Genomic DNA, 27,732 nt, shown 5'->3' with positions numbered 1-27,732 from the left:
GAGGGGGCGAAGACAAGCTGGCTGTTCAGTTGCCTCTTGCCCCTCAGGAATCTGAGCGTACCACCACACACTGGGAAACGCTTTGGGAGCACTGGTGTGTGCCCGCTCCCCAGGGCGCAGCCGGGGGTGGCTCGGTGGCAGTGTGACCCTGCCACCTGGTGACTCTTGTGCATGTTGCAGCGTGTCACTTGCGTGACAGCACGTATGGAAGAATAAGTCTTTATTTTGTGACTGTAAGGGAATGTAATATTATTTTTTTTAACCTGTGTAGTAGTTACATCCCAGGAACAAAACCGAGCAGCAATTTTTCTAAACTCTTTTGCGAGCATAGGGCAGCAGTTGCGAATTTATGTGTAGCATAGTTGCTGTAGCCTCGAACAGCTTCGAGTAACTGTTCATTTCCAGCCTGCATTCTCAAAGTCCCCAACCCCCCCCCCTCCACTTTCAAAGCTGCTCCTCTTTCCTCTTTTCATCCCATTCTCTTTGCATTTCTCCTGCACGAGCTCACCGGAAAAGAGCTGTGTCCGGGTTTCGGCTGGGATGGAGTTCATCATCTTCTTAGGAACTAGTGCGGTGCTGTGTTTGGCTCTGACGTGAGGGCGATGTTGGTAACGTGCTGATGGTTTTAGTTGCTGCTGGGTGATGTTTATAACAAGTCAAGGACTTTTCAGTCTCTCAGGCCCCGCTGGTGGGAGGGCTGGAGGGGCACAAGAAACCGGGAGGGGGCACAGCTGGGACAGCTGGCCTCAACTGGCCAGAGGGATGTTCCATACCACGGGGTGTCACACTTGGTATATAAACCGGGGGGGGGGGGGGGGGTTGGCAGGTTGGGCAGACCATTGTTCAGGGACTGGCTGGGCATTGCTGCTGCACTGTGTATTGCGTGTTTCTTTCTTCCTTTCCCTTTGGATTTTATTCCCCCTTCCCTCCTTCTCATTATAATTGTTATTGTCATTATTGTTACTATTGTTCTTTCATTTTTATTCTATTTCAATTGAATTGTTCTTAACCTTCTGTTGTGGTTTAACCCTGGCCGGCAACCAAGCACCACACAGCCACTTGCTCACTCCCCCTCACTCAGAGGGATGGAAAGGAGTGTAAAACTCAAGGGTTGAGATAAGAACAATTTAATAGGCAAAGCAAAAGCCGCACACGCAAGCAAAGCAAGGAATTATCACCACTTCCCATGGGCGGGCAGGTGTTCGGCCATCCCCAGGGCAGCAGGGCTCCACCACATGTACAGTTACTCGGGAAGACAAATGCCACAATGCCAAATGTCCCCCCTTCCTTCTGCTTCCCCCAGTTTATACACTCAGCATGATGGTATATGGCATGGAATACCTCTTGGGCTAGCTTGGGTCACCTGTCCTCGCCGTGTCCCCTCCCAATTTCCCATATCCCTCCAGCCCTTCCGTTGGCAGGGTCCAAGGAACCGAAACGTCCTTGATTTAGTATAAACATCACCCAGCAACAACTAAAAACATCAGCACTTTATCAACGTTGTTCTCACATCATGGCCAAAACACAGCACTGTACTAACTACTAAGAAGAAAATTAACCTGATCCCAGCTGAAACCAGGACACCCTCCAGTTTTACACTCCTTCCCTATTCTCCTCCCCATCCCTCCGGGTGAGGGGGCAGGGAGCGAGCAGCTGCAGGTGCTTAATTACCAGCCGGGGTTAAACCATGACAAGATGTGATTGTTGGGACTGACTGGGCAGTGAGCATTTGCCATCTGGATTGGTGCTGGAGGTGCTGAACCCACCTCGAAGCCAGATGAATTCTGGCAGCAAGTGAGCCTGGATTCCATTAGGGACCCTGTGCAAAGAAACCTGCAACCCCTGGCTCTGAGGAAGGACCGTCACGATCTGCCTTTGAGCCTCGTGGGTGAATTCTGTGTGCTGCCCCCCTGCTCCCTCATTCACATCCCCTCCGTAGCCACTTTCCACCCGTGCTTTGGTATCTCATGATGAAACAAGCTGGCATCTGTCTCTCATTGTTCCTGGTGCCAGATACTGGGCTGGCACTGGGACAATTAGGTAGCTTCCCTTGTTCTACATCCAGGCACCAGCATTTGCCACCTGTTTAAGTAGAAAACTGGAGTAAAGGAAAAACATTAATGTATATTGCCTTGCATGTGAGGAATTCTAGTTAACCCTAAGGCATGCTTGGTTTAAGTCTGTGCAGCTTTACAGCAAAGACAGCCGTTGGGTGACATTGCTGTGCTGAGGGCAGCTCTTGTGGATATGTCTCTCCTTAGTACACCATGTCTGTCCCCCAATACACTTTTCCTAACTCTCTCTGCTGTTGACTCCTGTTCTTACAGAATATGGTGAAATTATAGAAGGAAATGTATCATGTAGCACAACACTTGGCCTGAAGTGAAGAATACTGAGGTGGTATGGTAACAGCCTTCACATATGTAAAAGGCCACTAGAAAGAGGAGGAGAACAATTTTTACTTTTTGTCTGCTGCATAAGATAGAGACAGCAGCCTTACCTGCATTAAAGGTTAACTATTAGGAAGAAACGATGGCTCGCATGGGACATTGCAGAGCCTTCGTCACTGGAGGTTTTCAAGGATGGGTCAGACAAGCATCTGTCAAGCAAGATATAGGAAGAACTGAGGCTGCTCCAGAGGTGGGAACAGGACTAGAAGTCTCCTGAGCTTCTTTTCAGGCCTCCGATTTGTCTCTGACATGTGGCAGTCAGATGGAAAACATCTGTCCTGGCCGTGTCCTGACAAAACACGAGCAGTGCTTGCCAGATCCCCAGGAGTTAGCTGTGATTGCCCACCCAAAACAGGCAGGGTTATACCCCTGGTGGGAAGGACTGTCCCACCTTGAGTTTCTCAGATGCTGACCCTTTGTCTTCAAAGACTGTGACACCTGGGGGAACATGTTGAGAAGCCGGGAGGCTCTACTTAAATTAATCTGATGCTTTAGTGTTCCTGTAAATTCTGGCTAGAAAAGGGGAAGAGCAAGCTTTTCCTTTAAGGGGGTCATATTTGGAAAATGAATACAGCCACTGAGGTTCAGGCTCGAGCACCAAATGTCTTTCTGTTTGAGCAGAGTTGATAGGCTTTTTCACATGCCCCCCAAATTACTACCTATGTGATCCTGCCCATCTTCAGTAGCTCACCTCCCCCGGCCCTGTTCCTGCAGACCCAGCCAGCCTGTACGGTCGCTGTCTCCGCCATCCCCAGATGATGCTCGCTTCAAACCGATGCTGCTGTCACAGGATCACGTGAACATGCCTGCACTCCCCTGTTAGAGTAAGCACAGGAGAGGAAGGAATCACGCACGTACCCTTCAGCTTACTGCTCATTCACATTCCTCTTGGGTTAGAAGAGCAGTGTCTGACATTTGATGTCGCTTTTAAACCTCTCTCCCTTCCTCCCCTTCTCCTTGGTCCCCCAGGCATCATCATTTCCTGCTGAGATGTTGGCCTGATACAAGAAGTATGTGCTGCTGCTTGGCTGTCACCTCGATCGAAGGAAAAACAAAAGGGAGTGTCAACAGAGCGCGGTTCAAGGTGCAAGGCACAGGGGATCTGGTGAGTGAGGGCGCTGGTCACACAGCTGCCAAGGATGGTGCCCAGCCTGGGGGATTTCTGCTGCTGAGCCTGAGGTTTAGTCTTTGCAGCTTCTCTCCCTGCGTTTTTGTAGAAGGGCTTTGTATGTAAAAAGTGTGGCTGGATTGTGCCGGTCAGATCAACATTGTAAAAGGGATGAGTTTTAATGTGGTTAGCAGTTGTCTCATTTTCTGTAACTTTCCTATAATATCTGGCTGGCTGGTGCAGGCACTGCTGTCTGCAAAAGAGCTGAGGACTTCCAGAAATAGTCACTGGTTTTCCAGTTGAGGTTGATACCTGCTTGTTCAAGTCAGGTGAAAGCAAGCTGGGTATGCGTAACGCAGGCAAGTTTAGCTTTTATTTTCTTTTCATGTTTTATTAACTTGTGAAAACCCTCTTGCTCTGTAATGGTTCAGGGCTGTTTTTCATGCTGGTTGAAGAGCTGCACGTGTGGCATAGTTGGGACAGTTTGTTGACAATTCTTTCTGGGCAACAGCAACCTTTTTTCTAGAGCCACTAGGCTTCTTGGAAGAGCTCTCCAGCACTTTGGCAGGGCTCTGGCCTGAGTGGCCATCACCTCTGCTTGTGGCTGCGTATTTCAGCCTGTACACGGGCCAGTTCTGAGCTTCGGGGGTTGTTTCTGGCCAAGCCCTGCAGTATCCTCATGACAGAGGAGCACAAAGTGGCCAAATGCCTCTGAAGGTAAAATACGCTGACCTATGGGGCGCTTGTCGAAAACCACAAGAACCAAATCTGGGAAAGAAGATGCAGTTAGGAGGTGGTGGGAACACTCTGGCACTAAAATACACCCAAGCTGCAACGTGTGTGTGCAAAGCAGCTGTGTGCGAGGGAAGGATGAGGGGAGGTGGTTTCCAACCTGTGATCTGGGGCCTCGGTGGACTATTACTCTAAGACAATTAAAAAAACCAAACAAACAAAAAAACCAAAAACCAAACACCACGCTTGCATTCACTTCAGCAGCTTCAGCTCCACTGGAAACATTTTAGGAAATTGGTAGAGAAAATACTGTAAAACTGCTTACAGTGCAATACAGGATAGGAATACACCCCCAAATAAATACACATGCACACAGGGAGGAAACTGGCTCTATGACAGTAACCATGAGCAGGTTATCGTTCACACCCTTCATGTAGCCATAGGCTCTCCCTTTGCTACTCCTTACACATACAGTGATCTCACAGAAAATCGGGGGTGAAACAGATGGCGGTCCTTCAGGCAAGAGCAGCTCTAGCTGATGTATATCAGACGGTGTAAGGATTTTTTCAGTCTTTATATAGTCCACCTAGCAGTTGCCAGCTCTGTTGGTGAAGTGCAGTGGAGTACGCTGGCATTCAAGCACCACCTGAATTACAAGGCTGTGTAAGGCACATTGTACAAACCAACTTAACCTGGCAGGAGGAACAACAGGCAGGAGAAAAGCGTGCAGGTGCACTTTATAGGGACGTGTCTTAACATTTAGCCTTTTGTACATAAATATATTCTTAAAAGTAATTATAAATGAAAAAAATTTAACCACTTCTTTCTTTCTAATGGGTGCATGGCTAAAAAGACCGTAGCTTTTTTAGGTCTACATGGATTAGAATTGTCAGTGCCTTCTAAGTTGCCTATAAACTCAGCAGTGAGAGATCTTTATTCAAAGATCCTTTTGGACCTACAGCTGATATAAACAGGAGTGTTCCATCTGGCAGCCAGTGGAGTGACATGATCAGCTGTTGCTGGCCACCCTGTGACTTGTCCGCTTACCAAGGCTCTCGAAGACTACAGCTGGGCTGACATCTCTCAAGGCTTTGCATTGATAGGCAATGCTGGATTTGCATTGATCTGCAGAAGCCAGACCTAGGAAAAGTGAATGCCCATTAGAAAACTAGGCTGGATCACCTCAGAGTCAGAGCAATGCCCTTTTACTGACTTAGTGAACACCTTGAGAGGTGGAAGTACTAATAAATCCCAGCAGAATTCCATAACACAGAATGCAGGCAGGATAAAATTTTCATAAGGACTGGATGGTTTAAAACAAAATCCCTTTTTGGATACATTTACTTACTTGAAAACAACACTACACATTATTTTGGGTCTCTAGCCGATGCTTTTTAGATTAACTCTTCCTCTATAGGTGCGTGAAGGCACTGTGTTTCTTAACATACCGGTTTCCATTAAAGCTTCTAGTTGAGTTTTTTTGATACCATGAAATAAAGTTTCTAGGAATCTAGGAATCATTTTGATTTGAGGTAGACATGGGATCAAAACTAAGTAAACTTGGTACTGAGTTTTCAGTGCACCCTTGGCCTTGGTTTCCTGGGTAAGCTTTAGTTTCAGGTAGGAGCCATGTAAGATACTGATTTTATATACCCATACTGGACTCATCTCCATTTCCCTCTGAAACGCCAACATTTGAAGCTACAATCCACAGAATGTGATGGTCCAGTTAAAAATATCTGTGTGAAACCAAACAGCTGGCTTGTGTATAATTCTGTTTACTATTTCTTTTCCCTATAGTGAGAGAAACTCTTTTGTCTGCTTCCTGCCTCCACCGTGTGTGCTGCATCCTGTATATAAGACATGTAGGAACTATTCAGTGTTTTGTAAGGAAGAATATTTAATAATATAAGAGCCCCAGGAGAATTCTACTCTCTTTTAATTGATTTTTAAAAATAATTTTTTTTTTCATGAAACAGCAATGAGTTTGCTTGCAAGTACCTGCGAAATGAAGTCTTAAGTGTTTGCTAGATTTTGGCAATATGATAGCCTTCTCTTTGGCCCTTTATTTTGCCGAGAATAAAACACAAAAGTATTTTTCACTTCTTTGAAAAACTTTCTTGAACAAATAGTGAGGGCAGTAAAATGTCTTCTCTTTTTTTCTTTTTTTCTTTTTTTTTTTTTCTCCTCCGGAGAACTGGAACAGCTGCTCAAAAAACCCTGCTTTGCAGATGCCAACAGAGGGCACCTAAGTTACGTGCATTTTTCTTGGCAAACTCATTGCTTCTCAGTAAGTGTTCTTTTTCCCTCTTAAAAGTTCAGAAGATTTTGTGCTGACAGACAAAATCAATGAACTTTCTTAATCGCCTTGATTAGGTTTTGGGGTTTTCTCCTTCAAAACATATAAAGCTGACAAACAGGAGGAAGAAAGTTCTCTGTGATACCTGTCATGCTGTTCACCTTCCACATTCCCCATTATTGTACTGTCTGAATGTCTCAGTTTTTAAATGCACTTAACCTCTCAAAACCAGGGCGAGTTAGTACATGCCCTTTGTTCTATTTCAGGAAGGGCGGAGAGGATAAGGCCAGGATTCACCATATCTCTGTGAATATCCCATTTCATGGGAATTTCATATAGAATGGAATCCCTGTGCTTCTCCTTCCATTTGGCATACAGGTGCCTTGCTCAAACTTTCCTAGCAAACATATGATAAAGAAAGGAAACAAAACCCCAGAATGTCTGTCCTTGACCTCCTAACCATGGACTGTCCTTTTTCTTTAGGCTTTTGAAGTGATGAGAAAACAAGTACCCTGTGGCTTTGGTCAGAAGGGCTGTTCTGGATGTTTCTCTGGGATGAAGAGGCTCCCTGCAGCCTGGCAGTACAGCTCCATGTTCTGTCACATCCTAAACTTGCTCTGTCAAGACATCACAGCTAGGCTTAAAAACTTCAAATAATAGGATTTGTCCATGGGTTCTTGAACAACATGCCAACTGCAGTCAGATCCTGCATCACACCAGGATCTGAGGTCTCATGTCTTGAGCTTTGTATAGTGCTAGATGCAGTGTTAGCATCTGCTGAATACTTCTGATTTTCATCTGGTTTGATTACTGTTGTAGTCTTATTGCTGTAGAACCATCCTTACAGCAGGAGTTTGGCCTTTCAAAGGAGCACTGGGCAATGAGACTAGGCTCTGTCACGTGGTGACATGGGGACAAGCAGACAACATAAGACCCATCTCAGAGGTCGGTCCTTTCCCTGCCGATATGGCAGAGGTAAGGCTACTTGGCGTGCAGGAAATGCATGACTGAGCCAGAAAAACACTTCGTTAATTTAATTGTGTGGGTCTTTGCTAGAGCTCACCAGGTAGAAGCTGAACGTCCTGCTGTGGTCTCAGGGAGGGCGAGGGCATCAGTCCATGCTCCCAGAGGCTCCAAGTGACTTGATAGCCGAGACTGCATGGGAATGTCTGCATCTCTCTACATCAGAACTTGTTCTTAGGGAGGATGACTGTAACATGCTTCACAGCCCAAAGCCACCCACAGCAGGGCTGTCTGTTCTGCATTTGTGTAGCGGCAGGTGTCCAGGGAGACTGACCTCCGGCTGAAGCTTTAAGCAGCACTGAAATACCAGTCAGAAATAGGAATAAAATAACTTGTTCTGTATCCTGTGTGGACACAGCAGAAGCCATGTGCGCAGTCATAAACCAAGCACTGGAAGGGCTACTCAGATGTTGCCAACCCAGAAAGGGACCTGCTTAGCGATAGTGGAGACCTCAGGCTAAGGCAGTGGTGTTCTGTTTTCCACAGTCTTAACAAATTTTTTCAGTCTTTTTTTATCGTCGTGACCTGGGGTGGGCACAACCAAGTCTACAGTATCCATGTAGATATACCTCATACTCCTGGGGTGAATGAAAAGCTATGTCACTCAAATCAAAGGAACCATTCCCGCTTTAACTAGGGATTTGAGTGTTATCTTCATTTGTGTACATCTATCGCAAACTAGCAAATGGCTTATCTATGTTCAGTCTGTTCTCTACTGATAGATAGCTGAACCTTTTATGGCTGATAAAAAATTTACACATCTGTCTTCCCAGCATACCTCTGGAGAGAAGCCCTTTTGCATGGCTGATGCAATGCTTTTGGAAAACAGGTTCCTTGAGGATTTAAATGACACTGTCCAAAGCTGTGTAGTGACTTAGGCATTTACAGGGCAGCACAAGGAAGCTTGAGAAAACAGTAGGAAAAAAGCCAACAACAGCAAAACCACATCCATCACTTTTGCTCCCTTTCCTCTTAAAGCACTTCACTCTTTTCTCAGCTTACACATGAATATGCAAGGCTCTACAGAAAGCTTCTCAGCAGGCCCTGCTTTCATACTCCGTGCTACTTCTAAGAACTCTGAGGCAGGCAAAACACCTTCCAAAGACTGAATCAGGATTCTGCAGGGAGCGTCCTTTCAGGGATTATTAGGAATGATGCTGGGGGCATTTACATCTCAGACAAATAAGGAAGAGGGAAAGGCATGATGAGCTCTAGGACTGAACGTATAAGGCCATGTTAAATCAGCATAAAGCAGATTCTACATGTGCCGTGAAACAGGATGACAGGGAGAAATCGGGCTGTTGTGTGTTACAGGTGGAAAGCACAGGGTGTCAGGCCACCAAGTCAAGGTCAGCCCACAGCGAGCTGGGAGTTTGCGGCAGCAAGCGGTGTTAACTGTGGGTTGAAGCTGCTGGTCCTGTGCCCAGCTGTTGATCTGCAGGGAGCGCACAGCTGCCTCGTGAGATGGCACCGCACCAATAAAACCGTAGGCTTTCTGCTCCCCAGCAGGGGCAAGAAAAGATAGACAAACCTATGCCAAATAAATGCCTAGAGATCTACATTACTCTCTCTCAAAGCGAAGTTCCAGGTTCCAGCTGACTCTGTCACCACTAAGTGCCCAGAAATCATCATCATTCTTACAGATAATACTTCTCAAGAAACAGATTTTGTTTATCTCTCCATATGTAAAATACCTGGGGAGGTAATGGTCTTTAAAAACACTGAAGTTTTTAACTAGCCAAGTACGAATTGCCACAATAGAGTGATACTAGATCTTCTATTCTACTTAAAGTTTACACAGCCCGGGCTTTGCATGCCAGCGTTGCAGAAGACAATCCCCACTGAAATCTGAGAGGCACCAGTTTCTGTGTCTTTGCCATTTACTCTCCCTTGCCATTGACTCCCTGTACAAAGGAGCCTATTGTTCGCGTGCCTTACCCACTGCTGCATACATTTGTTCCCTTCTTTCATAGGGTCTGCTGTTCCCGCTGCCCTTTGCTGGAGTATGTTTGAGTTCCTTTCTGCTTTAGCAACAGCAGAATCTGCCAGATGGCTTTCTGTTATGTTTAGGCCAGGTGGTTTTGAAGGACTGTGCTGTACTGAAAGCACCTCAATCACTGTGTTTAACATTTCCCTTTCTTCTGGCTTTTCTTGTCTGTGTTTCATTCACTCTTTACAAGTCTGAGTTGTAATTCTAGCAGATTTTATAGACTCAGTGGGCTGACCTATTGCTATATGGTGAACCTACAGTGAACATGGAGTTGTTGGTACTGACATCTCAACCGATAATGACTGATTCTTCAGTATGGTGAGGGCGAGTTCTTCGTAGCCTTCGATGGATACTCAGCTGGTGTAAATCAGTATACTTCATGTGATGTTAGAAGCATTACACACTGATTTATGTGGGCTGATCATCTGGTGTGTTTGGTTTCTGGAGAGAGAAAAAACTGAATGGGCATTAAAATTCCCATACGTTCCACTATGAACTCTGCTTCCCTGTGCAAATTCTGCACAGAACAGTTTCACCTGCAGTAAGTACTTTTCTTCCCATCCTGAGCTGTTAATGCAGGGTTTCTCTGTGCAGTAAATGTGCAGGCAGCATAGGTACCGTGTCTTGGTGCTGGACAATGGAACTGGAGAAAAAAAATGAATCCTGTACTTCCTAGCTGGCTGACTGAATGCTCTGTTTAATTCCTAGCACCAGAGCCCGTGTCAACCGTGCTGTACTGCTGGCATTAGACATCTGGCCCGTATCACATTCAGTATTTGACAATATTGTATTCATACCTTAAAGTTTTCATCAATTAAAATGTCACAGCTGGTGAGATCGAAGTAGCCCAGTTTGCGCTTGAGTTTGTGCTTGGCTGCCAAGAAGCACCGCAACATGATCTGCTGCATCCTTTTCAGAACTGGAAGACAGGGGATGGGGGTAACTGATCTTTGTGAATGCCAAGGTGTAGAAGTCACTGTAAGTCATAGGTGTCCTCTTGGTTTAGGGACATTTTTCCTTCCCAAGCCTCCAGCAGAGCTCCTCTCTAGACTCAGAAGGGTGTTGCATTTTGCGGATAAATGGTTACCAAGGGACCATCAATACCTTCTCGCTCAGTGCATGTGTTTCCTTGAGGGCTCCAGTGAACTGACGGGTTTTCTCCCAACTCCTGTCACCCTAATTAGGCAGACTAGGACACCATACACTTGCTTGCACTTACAGTAAAGACAGTGAAAACCCAGTCTTTGGGGAGGCCGTTGGTTTTTCTGAACTTCTCATTAACGTAGCTGTTGAAGTGCTCCGTGTGCCAAACTGTCTCACCTGGCTGTGCAGCAGTTTCTTCTTCTGCTTGTACTGAGAGACGGGAAAGCAGAGCAAAGGGAGGATTGCATTTCTGGAAGTGACTTGCATGGCAGACATCCCGCTGCCCTGAGTTGTTCCATGCATCTGGAGTTGGGAAGAACCCCAGGATTAAGTTACAGATGTGGAGGGAATAGAGTCCCCCAGCAGTGAGCTAAACCTGAGCAAATGTCAGACTCCCGCTGTACAGTACTGCCGGGGCAGAGATGTGCCCGAGCCACGTGGACGCAGCGAAGCCAGTTACCCAAGGGCTCTGTCAAACAGTGTGGGTGCGTGTGCGTGTATGTGTGCTATGTCTGGACCAGTGGCTGGCAGAGAGGGAGAGGGGCTTTCGAGTCCGAGTCATGGTATTTTTCGGAGCGCATCCAATTCCAGTGTCCATCTGCCTAGTACCCTCTTAGAGGAGACTCTACCTGGGAGAGATGTATGGATGTATCCCCAGAGGAAACCAAGGAGAGGGCTTCTCTCTTCCACTGTCTCATCTGTGTCAGCTGGCATTTAATGGGGTATTTACGTTGTTCACTCAAAGGCAAGTCCCCACTCCCTGTGAAACGGCTCGGCTGCACCTCCCTCTGTGGGACACCTGCTGTGAGGGTGCAAAGCTGCTGGTTAGTGACACTGTCTCTGCCACCTCTTGTCTTTTGGAAATATAGTAGGAAAATGGCTATTTCCGGGTGGGATGAAAGGGTAGGGAGGGAATGAGAGCAGAATCAACTGTAATTTGAAGGTCTGGCCGTTTACCAGTTGTTCCTGCAAATTTTGTTTCCCTCCACCCAGCAGGAACCCAGGTAATTTGTGTTTTGCTCATAAACACCTGTCCTTTGTTTAATATCACCTGTGCCATGGGATCCTACCGGAGCACCTGAATTCCCATGTGGATAGCTCTCTAGCTGAGCAAACAAACTATTCCAGGAAAACAAGTCACGTACTGATAATAGCAGATATTGCAGGAAGCAGCTATAATCTGCTGTCCCGAACTGCACTTCTCCACGAACCGTAAACTCCAACTGAAGCGGGCTTGGCTGGTACCGCTTGTAATATGTATTTTGCTCATTGTCAGAATGCAGCATGACACTGGGAGAAGGGCTTTAAAAGGAAACTGTTTTCTTCCTTCTGATTCTGTTTGTTCTCTTTCATCAGGGCCAGTTCTAACCACTGAAACACCTCATCTGAAGTAAAAACTCAGGTAGGTCTGAGCTTCTGTTGTGTCTGACAAGATATGTATGTATCCTGGTACAAGCCAGAACAGTCTCATTCTATTACAGCTCTCATTTGAGAAGCAAGACAAGCAAAGATGGAGGTTTAAGAATGATGGCTCTTGAAGAATACATCCATATCTTACACCATTATGATTACTATATTTAAGCACAACAGGATTGGCAAAATCCTTAGCCAAGATTAAGGCTCCTTTGTGCTAGGTAGTTGCCATCAAAGGTTTCTTGCCCTAAGAAGCTTATTGTCTACAGATACATGACAGAAAAATGGCAGGAAGAAGAGGTCCAGGGAGAGAAATTCTCAGGTTAAGCAGAGAACTGGTCCATGACAGAGAACAGAACCTGATCTGGTATTGCTTCTGTTGAGCCTGGTTGCCATGCCTGACCATAAGCCCACATCCATTTCCTGGGTGCAGGGATTTTGCATGTATGAGGCATTTATTTCTAGCCTTTCAAAAATCCTTTTTGCTTCCCATCTCTGCCAACACACCCTCCTCTTCTTCTGAGCGAAGTGACTGTAGTTTGCCTGGTTGGTCAGATGAACAGTCAGACCTTCAGAAGCAGCATTATACTTGATGAAGGTCAACTTGACGTAACCCTGGGTGAAAAGTAACACGTATGGTGCTGTGCAGGCAATGAGGAGGTAAGACTGGATATCAAACTTCTTCCCTTCCAGGAGCAGAGGCTTGTGAATATGCTTGTGAGAGTGGTATTTTAACTTGCATCACCAACAAGCAGTCATAATATGTGGCAATTCAAAGCTCGCACAAACCCCCACAGCCAGTCCATTTCATGCCACAGAACTAATCTCTTCGGTGAGTGGCAGCAGAGGGTGCTCATAGGAGAGGATAGAAATGCCAAGAACAGCTCCTTTCAAAAAGAATAGAAGCTGTGCTGAGTCTCAGGAGCAAGAGGTAATTAAAGATTTACTAATATTTACTGGAAAACATGCAAAGTTTACATCTGAACACAAAGAGCCCTTCATACAGCACCATTGCTTTTATTGCCAGAGTGATGTAGTCTGGGAACTGTTTCTCTTTATCATCAAAGGTTGCTGGATGTCCATATAAATAACTAGGATACGCTGTTAAAGCAATCAGTGCTAACAACAGTTTTCAAAGGAATATGGAGCCTCATTCTTCAGCATGTAAGCCATTCTTCACTAATAGAAATCAAGATGAGATCTTGATAGATAGGATCCAACCACTTGTTCTCCTGGTACTGCTGCTTGTCTATGTCCAAGACCCCACACTGGCCTGACTAGGGCCCTTGGTCTGCTTTTGTCAGGCAGTCACCTTTTTGCCCCCTGTGCTGACTTTACATTTACTGCTGCGTAAACACAGTCCAGCCTGTTTCAGAAAGCCTGTAAAATCATCATTCCCATTTACCATTTTACAAATCTCTCTTGCTCTTTTCAGTGAGGCCAACCGTTCCTTTGTTATGAAAAGACATGTTTGGATGAACATAAAGAGCGACTGTTGCTTGCTTTGGCGAGGGAAGCTCTTGGAAAGGCTCTTGCTATTCACTGTGTTCTCTTGCAAGATGAAGGTGCCAGGTCAAGACAGCAGAACACCAGGGAAGTGGCACAGGGTCAGTGTGAGGAACTGCTATCACCATGTTACCAGGACATGCAGCCATCACATGCCTTTGCCATGCCAACACCACAGCGCTGTCATGAGTGTATCACATGGTCGTTGCTGGCATGTCATGACTGTGCCAGGCAATATCATGCATGTATGGGCACCATGACATTTGGAGTGCCCTGTACGCCTAGCCGTGCACACCACAGGCATCTGGGAACTGCAGCTCCCAGGTAAATAATGAAAACATCTCTTTTGTGTTTCTCTCTGAAAGTTTTATTCCCTCATCTCAAAGCACTGAAGTGATTTAATTATAATGCATGCCTCAGCTGAGGGAGGGATGCTGAGGCAAAGGGAAGTGATGTGTAGCAGTAAGCAAGTAACGTTCAGTAGCTGACACTGTTCTTGTGACTGCTGCCTTACTTTCCCCTTCCTTTTTCTGCTGTTCTGCTTCTCTGGAAAATATTCTAGCAATGGCTGCGAGGCTGCATGTTCTACAAAGAACATACAGTTCCTTTATTCATGCAAGGAATGAAAAATAAAACCATGCCAACCCAAATTTTAGTGACTGCTAGCCACTGCCTATTGATTGAGGTCCAGACTTCTGCAGCATTGAGGCAGAGTTAAAAAGATATTTGGGAGGCTTTATTAGATGGCATGAAACAGATGTTGCAGCTGTACAATTGGTAAAATGCTAGCTTTGTATAAGAAACTGGAATAATATCTAATTTAAATTACTTTGCACAAGGCTTTATATATAGAACTCGTACAGAATTGTAACATCTGGCCTTTTGAAGTCATTCTTAAATTGCCAGACAAAGGTAAACTCGGATCTTTCTGATGACAATGTGGATGTAAGAGAGACCAACCAGAGAAATAGACTGTCTCCCACAAAATGAAATTTCATGGGTTGATGAGATGTTGTGTAACCACATTAAACACCTATGGAACAATTCTGCTCTCTGAGGCCAGTCTGCTTAAACACTCACACGTGAATTCCCAGGCTTTGGTCTCTACCTTTGCATTATTCTTGCCCGGGGAACCCTGTATGGCACCCTTCTATCAAGTAGGTAGTCCTCAGCACTGCGGAGGATTGAAGCAAGAATCCTTGAAGGATGCTGTGCTGACAGCAGCTGCAGTTCTCAGCAGGAAGATTCCTCGACCTCAGTTAGAGCAACACAGCTGGCAGATCCAAATCTGTTCTTCTGCAGAAAGAATGAGTCTATTATAACAAAGCCGTATGAAACACTGATGCACTCATCAGTGGGCTCTAGAAACTGCTCACTTAAATGTGTGTGCATGTATGTAGATACACGTGCATATAGATACCAATTATTACTGTGTATACTTTTATGAACGCTTCAGAGGATCACATAGCTATTTAAATTGATTGCCACCATGATTAAGACAATTCACCTTTGTGAAGCTCAAAAAAAGCATGTTTCTCATCCTCTAAGTCCAGGCAAAAAGTTTCTGGGAAGAATTCTTTCATCTTCAGTAACCTTTGGGAGAATCAAATACAAGTTGAAAACCCTATTCCAACACATTCATTCCTTGGTTACTTTCAGAGTGGATGGTGCAAGTAGAAATGCAAGAAATGGCTTTTTCCCCTGCTTGTGGACAGTTGTGTGTTTGTTGTATGTTTTTTCTGAGCTACCTCATTCCATAAGCTTTCAAGAATATACGTTAGCCTTCAGACATTTTTCATATACTCAGGTTTTTGAAAACTAGTTGAGATGGCTGCAGGTAACCATGGTACAGGATTATTTGGGTTTTTAGTAGGTCAAAAATAAAGGAGCAGAAATGACAATAAGCTTCTCTTATATTTGCAGTGTCTATGGCATGAGAAGTTGTGGCCTTTCTAGTAGGACAATATACCCAAAACAGGGGAATTACTATGGCTGTTGTCTTTGGGCGACCTGACACTCCTACAGCTCCAGACATAGACAAAGAGGAAATTCTGTCTCTAATAATGCATGTACTTTTATTTTTTTTTGGAGGGGGGGAAGTGATTTTTCTAGAAGATAAGAAAGAAATGAAACCCCATACACTTCGAGTCCTGTACTGTTATGCTTCCAGAAGGAAATGGTCCTTTGTTTACGTGTTCTCGCTTTCTGTTGGCATGTTTCTGGTCAAGGTTCAAAGAGGTGAGAGGTTCTTACTTGGAATCATGGTTCCTACTGATCTTTTTCATCATCCGCTCTTGCTCTTTCAGGCAGCACTAAAGCCCTATCTGACTGGTGAGGACTCTGTTGTTCGGAATCTGGTAGAGAAGCTGTTCACCTGTATGAGGGGGAAAAAAGAGCTTTGCTCTCACTGTCCTGTGCAGTGGAATCTGGAGGGTCAAGCTGACTTTGTTGACTTTCACCAATTTGCTTTAAGGCCGTAGTGACAGTTTCACGGAGCAGTGAGAACACTTGTGTAAACGTGTTCCTGTCCAACCTCACAGCGGGACAAACCGACCTGGTGGCGCTTCATGAAACAGGCATCCCCTGCTTGCTCCAAAGGTGCCACTGCTGTCACACCATTCCAGCTGCGGAATTGCATTGGAACACAGCCTGTCCGCATCGCCGTGTGCCAGGCAAACTGCTGTAATGGTGCAGCCTGGCAAACAGCCACCGCATCGCCATCAGAGCTGGCAGGAGGGGAAAGGTGGCTGCTGCACGTGGAGTGGTGGTGGGGTGACAACACTCTCCCCCTGCCGCAGGAAGGCCCACAGCTCTGCGCCATGATGCTCAGGCTTGCCAGGGCACAGGTCTTGACCAGCTCCCAGAAGGAACATAATTGCCCCAGGGGCTGTGCTTAGGCTCTGGGGGTGCCAGCCAGACGCTTCCTGTGGGAGTCCTTGATTTTATGCTTTTCTGGTGGGAAAGCTGGCTGGACCTGGTGAGGTCGGGATGTACTGATGAGATGAAGGGTGGAGTGCGATTCAGAAGGTTGCTTGCTAATGCAGTAGTTTGGCTTTTAGTGCCTGTGTTCCCCCTAGATAGAGCTGGGGCTGGGATGTGTGGGGTGACCCATCTGAGCTTACTTTGCTTCTTAGTGTACCTTCCTCCTTTTTCTCCTCTCCCACCTCCACCGTGGGGAGCATCTCTACACGTCGGACACTGCGAAGGTACGCAAGGACTGGACTCATGCTTGAGAGGCGCCAGCGTAGGCTGTGTGCTGTTCTTGTGCCACTGTGCTGTGTCAGTCTGACTGCAGCCTGGGCTCAAACCCAAAGAGGGACGAGTGCCTTTCAGAAATGATTCTGACCATTTGTGTTTAAAAATCTCCGTACTGCTCATTTCACTATACTTAGTTCATTTCAGTGGTATCTTTTCTCCCAAAAGTGTTTTCTTGTCTAAATCCCTTCCTTTAATCACCATGGCAGTCCAGCTTTGGTGTCCCCTCTGAAGTCTGCCAAGGAGCTGTTACCTGTTTGTCCTACCCCCAGGTGACCTCCTCTGCCGTGGGAGTCACAAGTCCAGCATTCTCGGGTTTTTCCCACTAACCTCTCCCACTCACGGCCCTCAGGCACCTCTACCTTCTTTGAAACGGTAATAGGTCTCTCGGCACTTGATTCCACACCATTTCAGTGCATAATCCTCTCTTCTGTTGTCATAGATACGCTGCCATCCTCTGCTCTGGCTATAGGCACTCACACTGCACAAGGAAAACAACACAGAAAAGTAGCCTCCCTTCTATTAACAAATGCATAGTTAGCTCATATCCCTCTAAATCCTAGCAATTTTCTCTGGGAGCGTGACCTAACATGCCCAGAAGCCGCTGGGTGGGGGGGTAAGGTGGGAAGCAGTAGTTAGAATGGCTGTTAGTGTACCTGCTGGTCTGAACTTGAGAGGATGGAGGAGTAACTGGGGATGCTAGGAACATTGTGATTCAGCAGCTCTAATGAGAACTGGTACCATTTCAGCAGGGTTTTTCCAATTAGGATGCAACTGGTACCCATGGAACAGAAATGTTCAGCATCCAGTCCTAATAAGGAGCCTCTCTGCTGAGGAGTTTAGGGAGAGATGACAAGCAGCGATAGAAAAACTACTTGTAGAAAAAACTATGGAAACATAGCAAGGAAAGTGCTGTTTGCAGCAGAGTTTCTGTGGTGCTTGCTGGTGACAACATCTAGAGCAGAATGCCAGTATGCTGGGAAGAACTCAGGAAGGAATGAATGGAACTTCTGATCCGACAGTTTTCTTGGGCAGAAATCTCTTCTTATTATTTTCTTGGTTTACATTTACCACAACAGAATGTTGATCAATAACAGTGGTTCCTAGCTGTAGTGATGATGCTAGCAGATTTGCAACATGGTGTAGCTAAGCAATTTCTGGACAGCCCCAGCAAAAAACCCCTGTCATTAAACAAATAGAAGCATTTTGTTTCTTTGCGAAGAGATAGTAGTTAGCTACTTTACCACTAGTGGCCTTCCAGTGGATACCTTCTATTTCATTTATCTTTAAATGGTTCCCCAGGTGTACCACTCCAAAAAGACAGCAAATCAAAAGAAAATTATTTGAGGCCAATGGATAACAGGTAACATCGCATGACTTCATATATGGTGGTACTACTGTTCATAGGAGTCTGCTGAGAGGATCTAGTTACAGCTCGGCTCCGTTAGATCCACTCATATGAAAATATGGTCCTGGTTTCACTGGTGCTTTTGGTATCTCTTCTGGCTGTTTTTCTTGAGGGCATGCCTTACCCTGTGTTCTAGTCTCACTAGACTTGGCTTTGTCAAGCTTCACTTCAGTGTTGGTAGAAGCAGATGCAAAATTGGAAATTAAGAAACTTCAGATGATCTGGGATCTTCTGCATAAAATCCTCATCTAGAAAGACAGCTGTTAGAGAAGAAAATGCTACAAGGTAAAGGACCACCTCAATGGGTTTTATAGCCATCACTAAGGCACTGTCTCAAAACATTTCAGAAATTATTGCTGATGTAACCTGCTGGCAGGTACCGTGATATATTAAGTGGAAAACCAGAGAAAATAAAATATGTATTAGAAGGGAACATTTCAATGCGCCCTAGCCTGTCAGTGCTAAATGGCATTCTTTTACTTGGTGGGGCTCTGCTCCACAGGGCTCTCAGGTCCCTTGCCTAGGTGGGTCTCAGCTCTGCCCTAGGCTGAGCACAAGGCATTGCGCCGGTCAGCTGAAAGCTGGGGGCGGCTGTGGGAGAGTCTGAAAGACTGCAAGGTCTGGAGAGCTATGGAAATGCAAAAGGGGAAGGGCAAGAAGAGCCTTCTAAAAAGTGTTAGCCACACACCATACGTTGAAATAGATTTCCTTTCAACTGGTAAAGCCTACAGGAATTTTGACAAGCCCAGGATGTGACAGCTGTGAGGTCCCCCTGGCAGGCAGCCGCGAAGTGGAACGGCACACGTAAACTGTGGTGATGGTGTCAATAGGAAACACTCTACTTCAAATTGGTAACTAATCACGGCAGGCTTGCAAGGGTTCTGTTACTTATTCTCAGACCCCAGGGCTCAAAAGGTGGTGAATCTGTAAGGGATAATAACGTTTTTCAGTACAAAGTTAATGAGATCTGCCTAACCAGTAAGTGCTGGGTTATTTGTGGAGGAGAATGTCAGGGCTTGTAACTAGCTTTAGCAGTTGTGAAGAACTTTAACTCTTGGCCTTCTAGGAATGATAATCTAAACTGAAAACATCACTTCTAGACCTTCCTCTGCCAAGAGGTTTCCCTGTATAACACATAGCAAAAGCTTTTCTTTTGTAAGGCAAAATGAGAGTCCATGACTTTTCACCAACACCTCCATGCTCTGTCTGTATTTCATGTCTCTGATGTTTTTCAGGCAGCACAAACAATTCTCTGGTGCAGTCTACAATCATGTTCTAGAGCATAAAGATGCTTCAAAGCAGATGAAGCAACTTGGGTACCATCTCACCCTGACAGAGATCCAACACCATGCTTTATAATGTATTTGTTTTAACTAAAGTAGCAAAAGTTGTTCAGGGTCATATCCTGATGCAACTAGACTGTTATACGCTCTGTACTGTTGGAAAAAAATACAATATATAAGCAATTTCTATCTGATCAATCTTCACATTGTTCAAATGTTCTCAAAACAGACCAGTGACATTATAGCACATAAATGATGTGAAGAACATTATCAGTTTGGAACTTGAATCACATTTGGGTATGAATGAAAGAATGGCCAGTAATGGAAAATTTTATTTTGAATATAGTTGCTGGTAAAGGAATTCAGAAGGATGAACCCTGTGGTTTCAGAAGTGATATCTGATGTAATGTCATCACCCTCAAAACCATTGCTGGATTTGTCACCCATTGTCTTGGTCTTAGCAAGAAAGTTCTGTTTGTGGTCTGATTTCTTGGCTGGTAACTCATAGGATTTGTGAGTCTGGCGTTTGCACACTAGCATTTGGGATATTGATACCCAAATCACTGAGTCCAAACCTATGGAAAACATACAAAGGCTTAATACTTCTGGGGCTGAGAAACGATGCCTCTGGTATGTCTTCAGCTTGGCTATGCACAAAGCTTTTAGGAACAGTAAAGCCATGACAAGACTGGAGTTATCTACTTGGGCTGTTCTTTTATCATTATTTGTTGTAGTACATCCTGTGATCACATGAGAAAAACCTTCTCTCTCAATGACAAAACCGCTTTGACTTAAGTGGAGCAAAGGTATTGGGCATTGTTATCTCTCATAATTTACAAGCACTTGTTTCATGTCCTCATTGCACCCCACCTATGAGCACAGGTGCAGTCCGCAGTGAACTGTGTGCCCACAGTTACTGACTTCCCCAGCAGGCGCCCACACCTGGCTCAGTTTGCTTTGGAATAAAGGAGCAGGTTGCAAATTCTTTGAGGTGGGACTTGCTTTAAATTTCTGCTTCATGTAGTACTTGGCACCAAAGGGTTCTAACAGCAAAAGCTGTAGCATTGTTACAAACTGCAGCATTATCAGTGCTAATCCCTGGACTCATGCCTTGAATTTCCTCCTTAAATTAAAACCAAAACAAACCAAAAGAACATACTAAACAACCAGTTCAAACAAGCCAGGGCACAACGTCCACAATGGAGAACACTGCCTTGGTGATGTCTTGTAACCAGCCGAAATGAGGTTTTTCCACAGTGAATTCCCAGCTGCCTGTTACTGGTGCTGCAGAGCCGAGGCTGTGGTTGCTGGTTGTGGGGCAGTGGGGCAGCTGCACAGGAGGACTCTCCAGTGGCCAGCAGTGCCTGGCTCTTTGGGCACTATTTCATTTTGCCATCGTAGCACCAGACCAGGCAAATTCACAACGTACCCTGATTTCCTCCAGAAGAGACTGTCCTTAGCGTGTCAGTCAAAATTTTTGAACAAACTGTTTGAAAGTAGCTCAAAGCTGGGGTCAATGCGTTATGCATAAGTGTCAGGCAAATTAAAAGACATGTGGAAAAGGAGTACAGCTCAACTGCTTCCCAGACTCAATGCATTTTACGAAAAGGTTGTACCACAAAGCTGTACCACCCCTCCGGCTACTGGTACCTTCCACGAGGGAGGCTGATCTCTCTCGTCTGCCTTAGCACGGTGTACTATAGTGCTGTTCTTGTTACTCTTTGATATGGGAATGTAAATATTTATTTATCTATTTTTAACATTTAATTGCTCATTCATACCTCCTACGAGAGTTTTGGCTCTTTTATCATCTCTCTCCTTGCCTGGATTGCTAAGAAAATAACCTATGTTAAACAGCCCCATTTATCCTGAGACACGGATACATGAAATCTCCTGCAGTGATTGAAGTGCTGGTAAGGTATTCTTCCATCGGTCTGAACACGCACTTGTCTCTCCCTCTCTAATCCTTATGCAGAGACACATGGGGTGGGAGCCTTTTACCATCTTTTCTGTCTAATTATGGAATCTCCCAGTATTCAAGCTGAACCTTCATTTCATTGACTCTTTTGACATGTATTATTTAAGCATGAGTCCCCTTAGTCTTCATTTATTTGTGTGTTTTGCACCCTTGGATGGCTAATTATTAAAAAGGTAAGGAAAAACAGGAATGCAGGGGGTTATTCTCATTGCCTGATTGCATAAATTTCAGGCAAGGGCCTTTTCACTTGTTTATCAGAGGTGGGATTAGATGCTTGTTGGGACTTGAGCTCTTAGGAAAGAGCAGGCAGAGCGGCTTGGCTTGCACACCTAATCAGCAGAGAGGAGTGGATATTTCAGGGGCTGCGTTTGTGCATCTGAACTGGGTTCTACGTTGTCCCGTGCAAGAGCCTCTCTCTGCCCAAAAGGTGTTTGTGGTGGGGAGGGGGGAGAGCCCTTGGGGAAACAGTCTTCTAACTTGGCACATGAACTAGCAGCATGAGATTAAACAGTATGCTTTCTTTCCAGAGAGCCCACAGAGATCATCTTCACGCTGGGTACAGCCAGTAAATTAAATTGCTTGAGACAATTTTGAATTCGGCTCATTAATTTCTTCAGTACCTGTGTGTTGGTAGGGTCTGTATAAGCAGCCCCTGTCTCACCTCAGCTCATCTTTCAGGGCACACGGGGATAAAGACACCGGCAGGGAGATGCAGTCTGCTTTGTATCACTTACTACCAAAAGAAAAAAACAAAGCAGACCTTAGAAGATGGATCTTCTTTTTCCATGTTTCCATGTAAAGCAAGGCTTAACAGAACTGTAGCTGACTGATTTCTCTAGAATTCAGTTTAAGTTTAGCTGAAATTTTCATTGAAGAAAGCTAAGTGATGTAGATATCTTTCTAAAGACAAACATTGCCCTAAATATTGCCTCTGTATTAAACACACTTTCATTTGAAATAAATGAATCTATTTTTTTACTGCCAATGCACAGAGCTGGGTTCAACAATGAATATGTCAGATAAATAATACTGTTGGTTTAGTCATTGAAAGATCTGTGGCATTTTGGCCACATTAGCTCTGCATAAAAAAGTAATGGTTTCTTTTCAAAAGAACTGCTTGCTAATGGATAGCTTGTATTTTTCTTCATGTTTTTAGCAAAACACTTAAAATGTTAGTATAGCATATTCTAATTTCACTAGATATTTGTCAGCCAATATGGACAATTTCTGTCTTTAATTATTTTAGAAGCAAAGGCATGGGCTTGTATTTTCACAGGGTTTAAAGGAAAATGGTGTAAGTTACATGCAACATGTCTATAATTTATGCCATAAGTTAGTGGCCAGCACTTTGGCTAGTGTAAGAAGATACAACTCCCTTGATACTGGCATCAATTTAGAACCTGGTTGTAGGACTTGGCATGATTAATAACTAAAACCAAGGATACAAGATCCACCTCTGCTGGCCGATAAGGATCCAGCCTGTTGTTGGTTTCTTCCGTGCTTCGTGGATTTGGTGTTCTTTGTCCTGTTGGCTGGCACAAACGCCATCTCAGCCCAGCCTGCAAAAGGAAAGATCATTGTCAGCCACTTTGCCAGTCATGAGTGACCTGTGAAAGTCTGTATGATCTATTTGTCTCTCTGTCATCATTTGCTCTATTGATTGTAGGTGCCGTTTTTCACCACCTTCTGTGGTTTTTTTCATTTCTTCAGAATCTTTATTTTGACTTGGTTGTTTTGCTGGGAATACATAGGCTCTACTTTCCATCTACAGCTTCTTATAGGCGGTCTCTAGTGATAAGCTTACTGGTGGCTGTGCTGGGGATCTGGGTGCTTTTGTATCTAGTCTTTGTGCTCTTTCAGCTTCCTTCCCATTGAGAGCACTTGGTGTACGCCTTGGGTTGCCTTGTCATTTGCTGTAACTGGGCGCTTTTCCCCAAGTCTGCTGCTCATGGTGGAGCAGCATCCAAGAGGAGTTTTTTTCAAATATATCTGGTATTCATTGTCTTTGACATCCTTGGGCTCCAGTTGTTCAGCCTTGGGATAAGACAGGCTTCTTTTCAGGAAGCTTGAAAGCCCAGACTCATTTTTCATCTTTGCAATAGGTACAACAGTTGAGATATTGTGTCTGGAGACAGAAACTGTAATCCCAGATAATTGTTGGACATAGGGGAGGCAGAATGTTTTTAGCAAGTTTCATGCTTGGAATAGCCAGTTGTAAAAAAGGACTTGTTCTGAGTCAAGGCTGCAACTATTCTTGTAGGAAGGATGCTTACCTTAGAAAGCACAGGGCAACTAAAACGTCAGCTGAAATTAGAGAGGAAAATAGATATTTGCTATTTTTACTTACAAGCAAAAGTAACATATAGTCTAAGAACGCCAAGTAAATGGAGCATAGGTACTGTGTAGTTTAAAGTCCGTAAGAAGGACAAATGCAAAAGTGCCAGTTACTGTAAGTACTCTTATGTAGGAAGGTACCATGCAATAAGCTGAGTTACAATATTGAGCTGCTGAATCTACAGTTAGATATATTTAAAGCACATTTCCTTTTAAAAACTGTCCTCCCCAAAGTGATTTGTTGGAGTGGGTAGGCAGGGGAGGTAGACAAGCGTGCCAGTGTCACTGATTCCCTGTGGCTCTGGCTGTGTTGCAAAGCATTGCAGTGCCAGTTCCCCTGTCTGCAAGTTTGAGTGATAATTGCATAATTGCACCTGGGTGGGACTGGAATTCTCATTTTGTGGTACAAAGACCGACTGTTCAGCTCTATTTGTTCTAATGGAGTTTTATTTCCAGTCGGAGGCCAAAGACCCCTGCAGTTTCCCATGACTGTACATGTTAAAGAAAAAGAAGCTGTCTCAAAAAAAATCTGAGGTCTGGAGAAAGGCAGGTGGTGTGGAACCTCAGGGCTCTTGCCTTTCTCCAAACCTCAGCTTGGCAAAGCCACAAGGGAGATTAGAAGAAAAGGCTTCTTTCAGATGCCGGTGGAAGGTAAGGAGTGGGCGCTGGCATCACACACAGCAGCTGCCACCCAAAAGAGCCTGGCCCAGGGCTTCTGCCAGACCCTAAGATGAAGCTCTTAAGATCCCCTGAAGAGCGATGGAGTAAGAAGCTATGCATCTACCAACGCCCTCGCCCTCAGACTGGGAGGCATCCTGACAGGGAAAGAATTGACAAGAGTTTTTAAAGTAGGGATTTGTCAGACTGAAGTGAAGGTGATGAGTCCAGCACAGCGCTGCTCTGGGTGGAGCTGTAGGGGAAGAGGGAACACGTGGAGTGGGAACAGGAATTGCAAGTGGTGTTTGGTGTTCGGGTGGGTTTGCATTTCGTAGGCCAGTTGCAGGAAGTAATCTTGCAGTGCTTTCTCAAGGTGCACGTATGAGGAAAAGAGCAAAGCTCAAGCACGCAATTGGAAAACACATGTGAAGAAGATGCTTAGTTCTATGCTCCTTTTCCAGTTGTCCCTGCTGTGGTGTCAAACATCAAAAGCAGAAATCTTCCTCTCAGACAGAAGCAGCTCTTCTGTTCTGCTGGCATCCTAATAGTTGCTTGTTTCTTATCCCAGCTTCTTCCTGTAGCTTCGCTTTAGGATAAATGCTTCTCAGAAGTTTCTCTCCTTGTGTTGTCGAGCACATACACATCACTTCCCTGTGAGGCTGAAGGACTCGAAATGGGCAAATAACTGCTTGTGAGGAACAAATGCACCTGCTGGCCTCACAGCTTGTGTGTGCCAATACCAACTTGTATGGAACTTATTTTATGCATTCTCCTGGCAAGAGAAAAGGATTTTAAAACAGTAGAAAGAAAAGTCTGCAGTAAGTGAAATGCCTCCTCCTTATGTCTGTCTGTTCAATGACGTGTGTCTCCGTAGCACCTTCTTAGTAACAGGTACTAATACAGTGATTGCTGGTGATATAAAAAAATGGCGCTGCTGTATCCAGAATTTATGTAAAGCCTTTTATATTAAAGAACAACATTTTAGGCATTGTCTTGTTTGTCTGGAGAGGTAGGTGTCCTGCAACAACTCAACAAAACAGTGTTTTTACCAAAGTGTATCTGATGGCAGCAGGTTGCCCAGTTTTAGTGATCTGGCGAGATCTCAGAGAGGAGGCTTTGGGGATTTTCCAAGTTGTGTTTGGAGGGAGGGCCTGGAACATTCACTCCAAATATCATAATATAGATGCAAATAGCTGTTTAGCTTACCAGGTCAGCACTCCTGTCATCAGATGACACAAAGTGGCTTCAGCATCTTACTGATAAATCACCCTGTACTGTATTTTCATGGAGGTTAGAAAGGCTTTCTGTACAACCACAATTTCTTGCCTTTTAGTCCCTTCTTTCAGGGCTAAGACCATATCTTAAGTTAACCAAAAGTAATGGAAATTCTACCCTTTCCTCAGCAGTTTCTAAATACTTTAGCAGAGCTTTAATCGCTCCCTGCCCTGCCTTCAGTTTGGACAACTTGCACTTGACTTCCAGTCAGACCCCAGATAGCTTCTAAAGAAACAAACCATCCTGTGGTAGAGCAGGTTTGCACTCTGGAAGAGCAAAGATAACCTTATTTAATTGCCTGAAGAACGGTGGATTCACAACAGCAACTGGAAGCTCAGAACCCAGCCTGCTTCTGCTTTGTAATACCAAGGTTCTGTTCTTGAATCCTTCAGCACTGTGGGCACAAGCTGATCCCCTACCAACAGCTGCCTGGCTACTGCCAGTAATCACACAAGAGGTTCTAATGCTACAAATGTGAAGGGATTTCCACAAATGTATGTGCTTTTAGATAAAGCTGTCCAATGGCAGCGTTACCAGAGGGCTGCCGAGCAAACTGGCATGTGTGTATCAGAGTAGAATTGCGTAACAGAAAATCAGGGAAACCAGTTCAGCTCCCTGGGCGGCTGCTGGCTGGCACCCTTTCTGCTCACTCTCCTGTGGCTTTCCTTAAGTTCTAAAGGTCAGGCTCCACCTCTGCTTGAGACGCCCTTGCTGCTTACACTGCTCCAAATAGCAAACTAGAAAGTCCAACTGCATTCGCGCCAGTGTGCAATCACCAATAGGACAACAGACTAAAGACATGAAAATATATGCTTTGTCTATAATGTAGTTTTCCTTTCTGAGGAAGAGTTTGAACAGCTCGGTGCTCTGCTGGACTTCGTTAATGCTGAGCACTGGAGCTGGTTCAGTGCAGTGTGCACTGTTAAATTTGCCTTTGCAAAATCAGATCATGAAAACCAGTAACAGGGAAAAATTAGCATCCTAAATCCTCCTAAGTCCTTCTGTTTCTTCAGTGAACAGAGGCAATACCTTCCGCAAAGTTCTGAAAAGCAACTCAGAGGCCAAAGGCAGCTGCTGCAGCAGCCGCGTGAGCCAAGGAAACTGCTCTGCGCAAAGGTGAGGTCTGTCAGCAGCGAGATCCGTGCAATAGAAGCGGCTCTGTAGGGAGAGGCAGCCCGCCATCCCAGAGCGTGGGTACTGTGGGCACCAGCCCTTCAGGGCCATCCGTTCCTGGTGGGACAGGGCGAATGCCTTCCCTGGTTCAGCTCCATCCAAACAGAATCGGGGCTGTGAGCTCAGGGCTGAGCCAAAGTGTGGTGAGGAGGAATGATCATATTTTGATGAAAACTGCATGCCAGATGTGATCAAAAGCACACCTGCAAACTCACTGATAGCCATTAAAAAAGGCAGTGGTGGCAATGTCAAAGCACAGCTCATGCTGATACAAAATGACACCGATTTATATAGAAGACATAAATTCAGACATAATTTTAAAAAGAGGAGTAAGCTAATGATAGTGTGAGATCACTGCCAAATGCAGAGATTTCTCTTAGAACACTCCCTGCAACTGCTTGTTGAATCCCTTGAGCAGTTTTACTGTGTCACAAAGCTGCAGCTACTGGTGAGCTGAACCTACAATAACCCAGGGATTAACTGGGCGTAAAGAAAAGGGAAAGAAAGGCAAGGGAAGAAGATAGGAGAGAGTCCTGCATTCCCCTCTTCACCCCAAACCTCATAAGGTTTTACATGTATTTCCAGGAGTCTGAGAATGCTGAGATAAATGTGAAAAAAACCCACTCCATATTTTTTTGTGAGTGCTTCTTCAAAACAAATGGAGTGCACCCATTGCCAGTTTTATGACTAAATGAACCATTTTAC

At 45.0% G+C, this 27,732-nt stretch overlaps 1 protein-coding gene across 1 annotated transcript; it reads right to left on the bottom strand.

Annotated features, from left to right (window-relative positions):
- Positions 1-4,171: 4,171 nt before the first annotated feature.
- TTLL10 (tubulin tyrosine ligase like 10) lies at positions 4,172-26,610 on the bottom strand. Its single transcript, XM_037380048.1, is given in 17 exon segments — positions 4,172-4,326; positions 5,338-5,394; positions 5,397-5,430; positions 10,400-10,521; positions 10,818-10,926; positions 11,703-11,728; positions 12,692-12,871; positions 14,771-14,861; positions 14,863-14,960; positions 15,172-15,257; positions 15,918-16,038; positions 17,282-17,400; positions 18,352-18,493; positions 23,043-23,147; positions 24,707-24,737; positions 25,972-26,054; positions 26,574-26,610. Coding segments are annotated over 17 exon segments (1,596 nt in total).
- Positions 26,611-27,732: the final 1,122 nt, after the last annotated feature.

This window comes from Falco rusticolus, chromosome 3, assembly GCF_015220075.1.
Source record: "Falco rusticolus isolate bFalRus1 chromosome 3, bFalRus1.pri, whole genome shotgun sequence".
Lineage (NCBI taxonomy): Eukaryota > Metazoa > Chordata > Aves > Falconiformes > Falconidae > Falco > Falco rusticolus.
The sequence above is the reverse complement of the archived record's forward strand: the minus strand, read 5'-3'. Positions and strand labels throughout refer to the sequence as shown.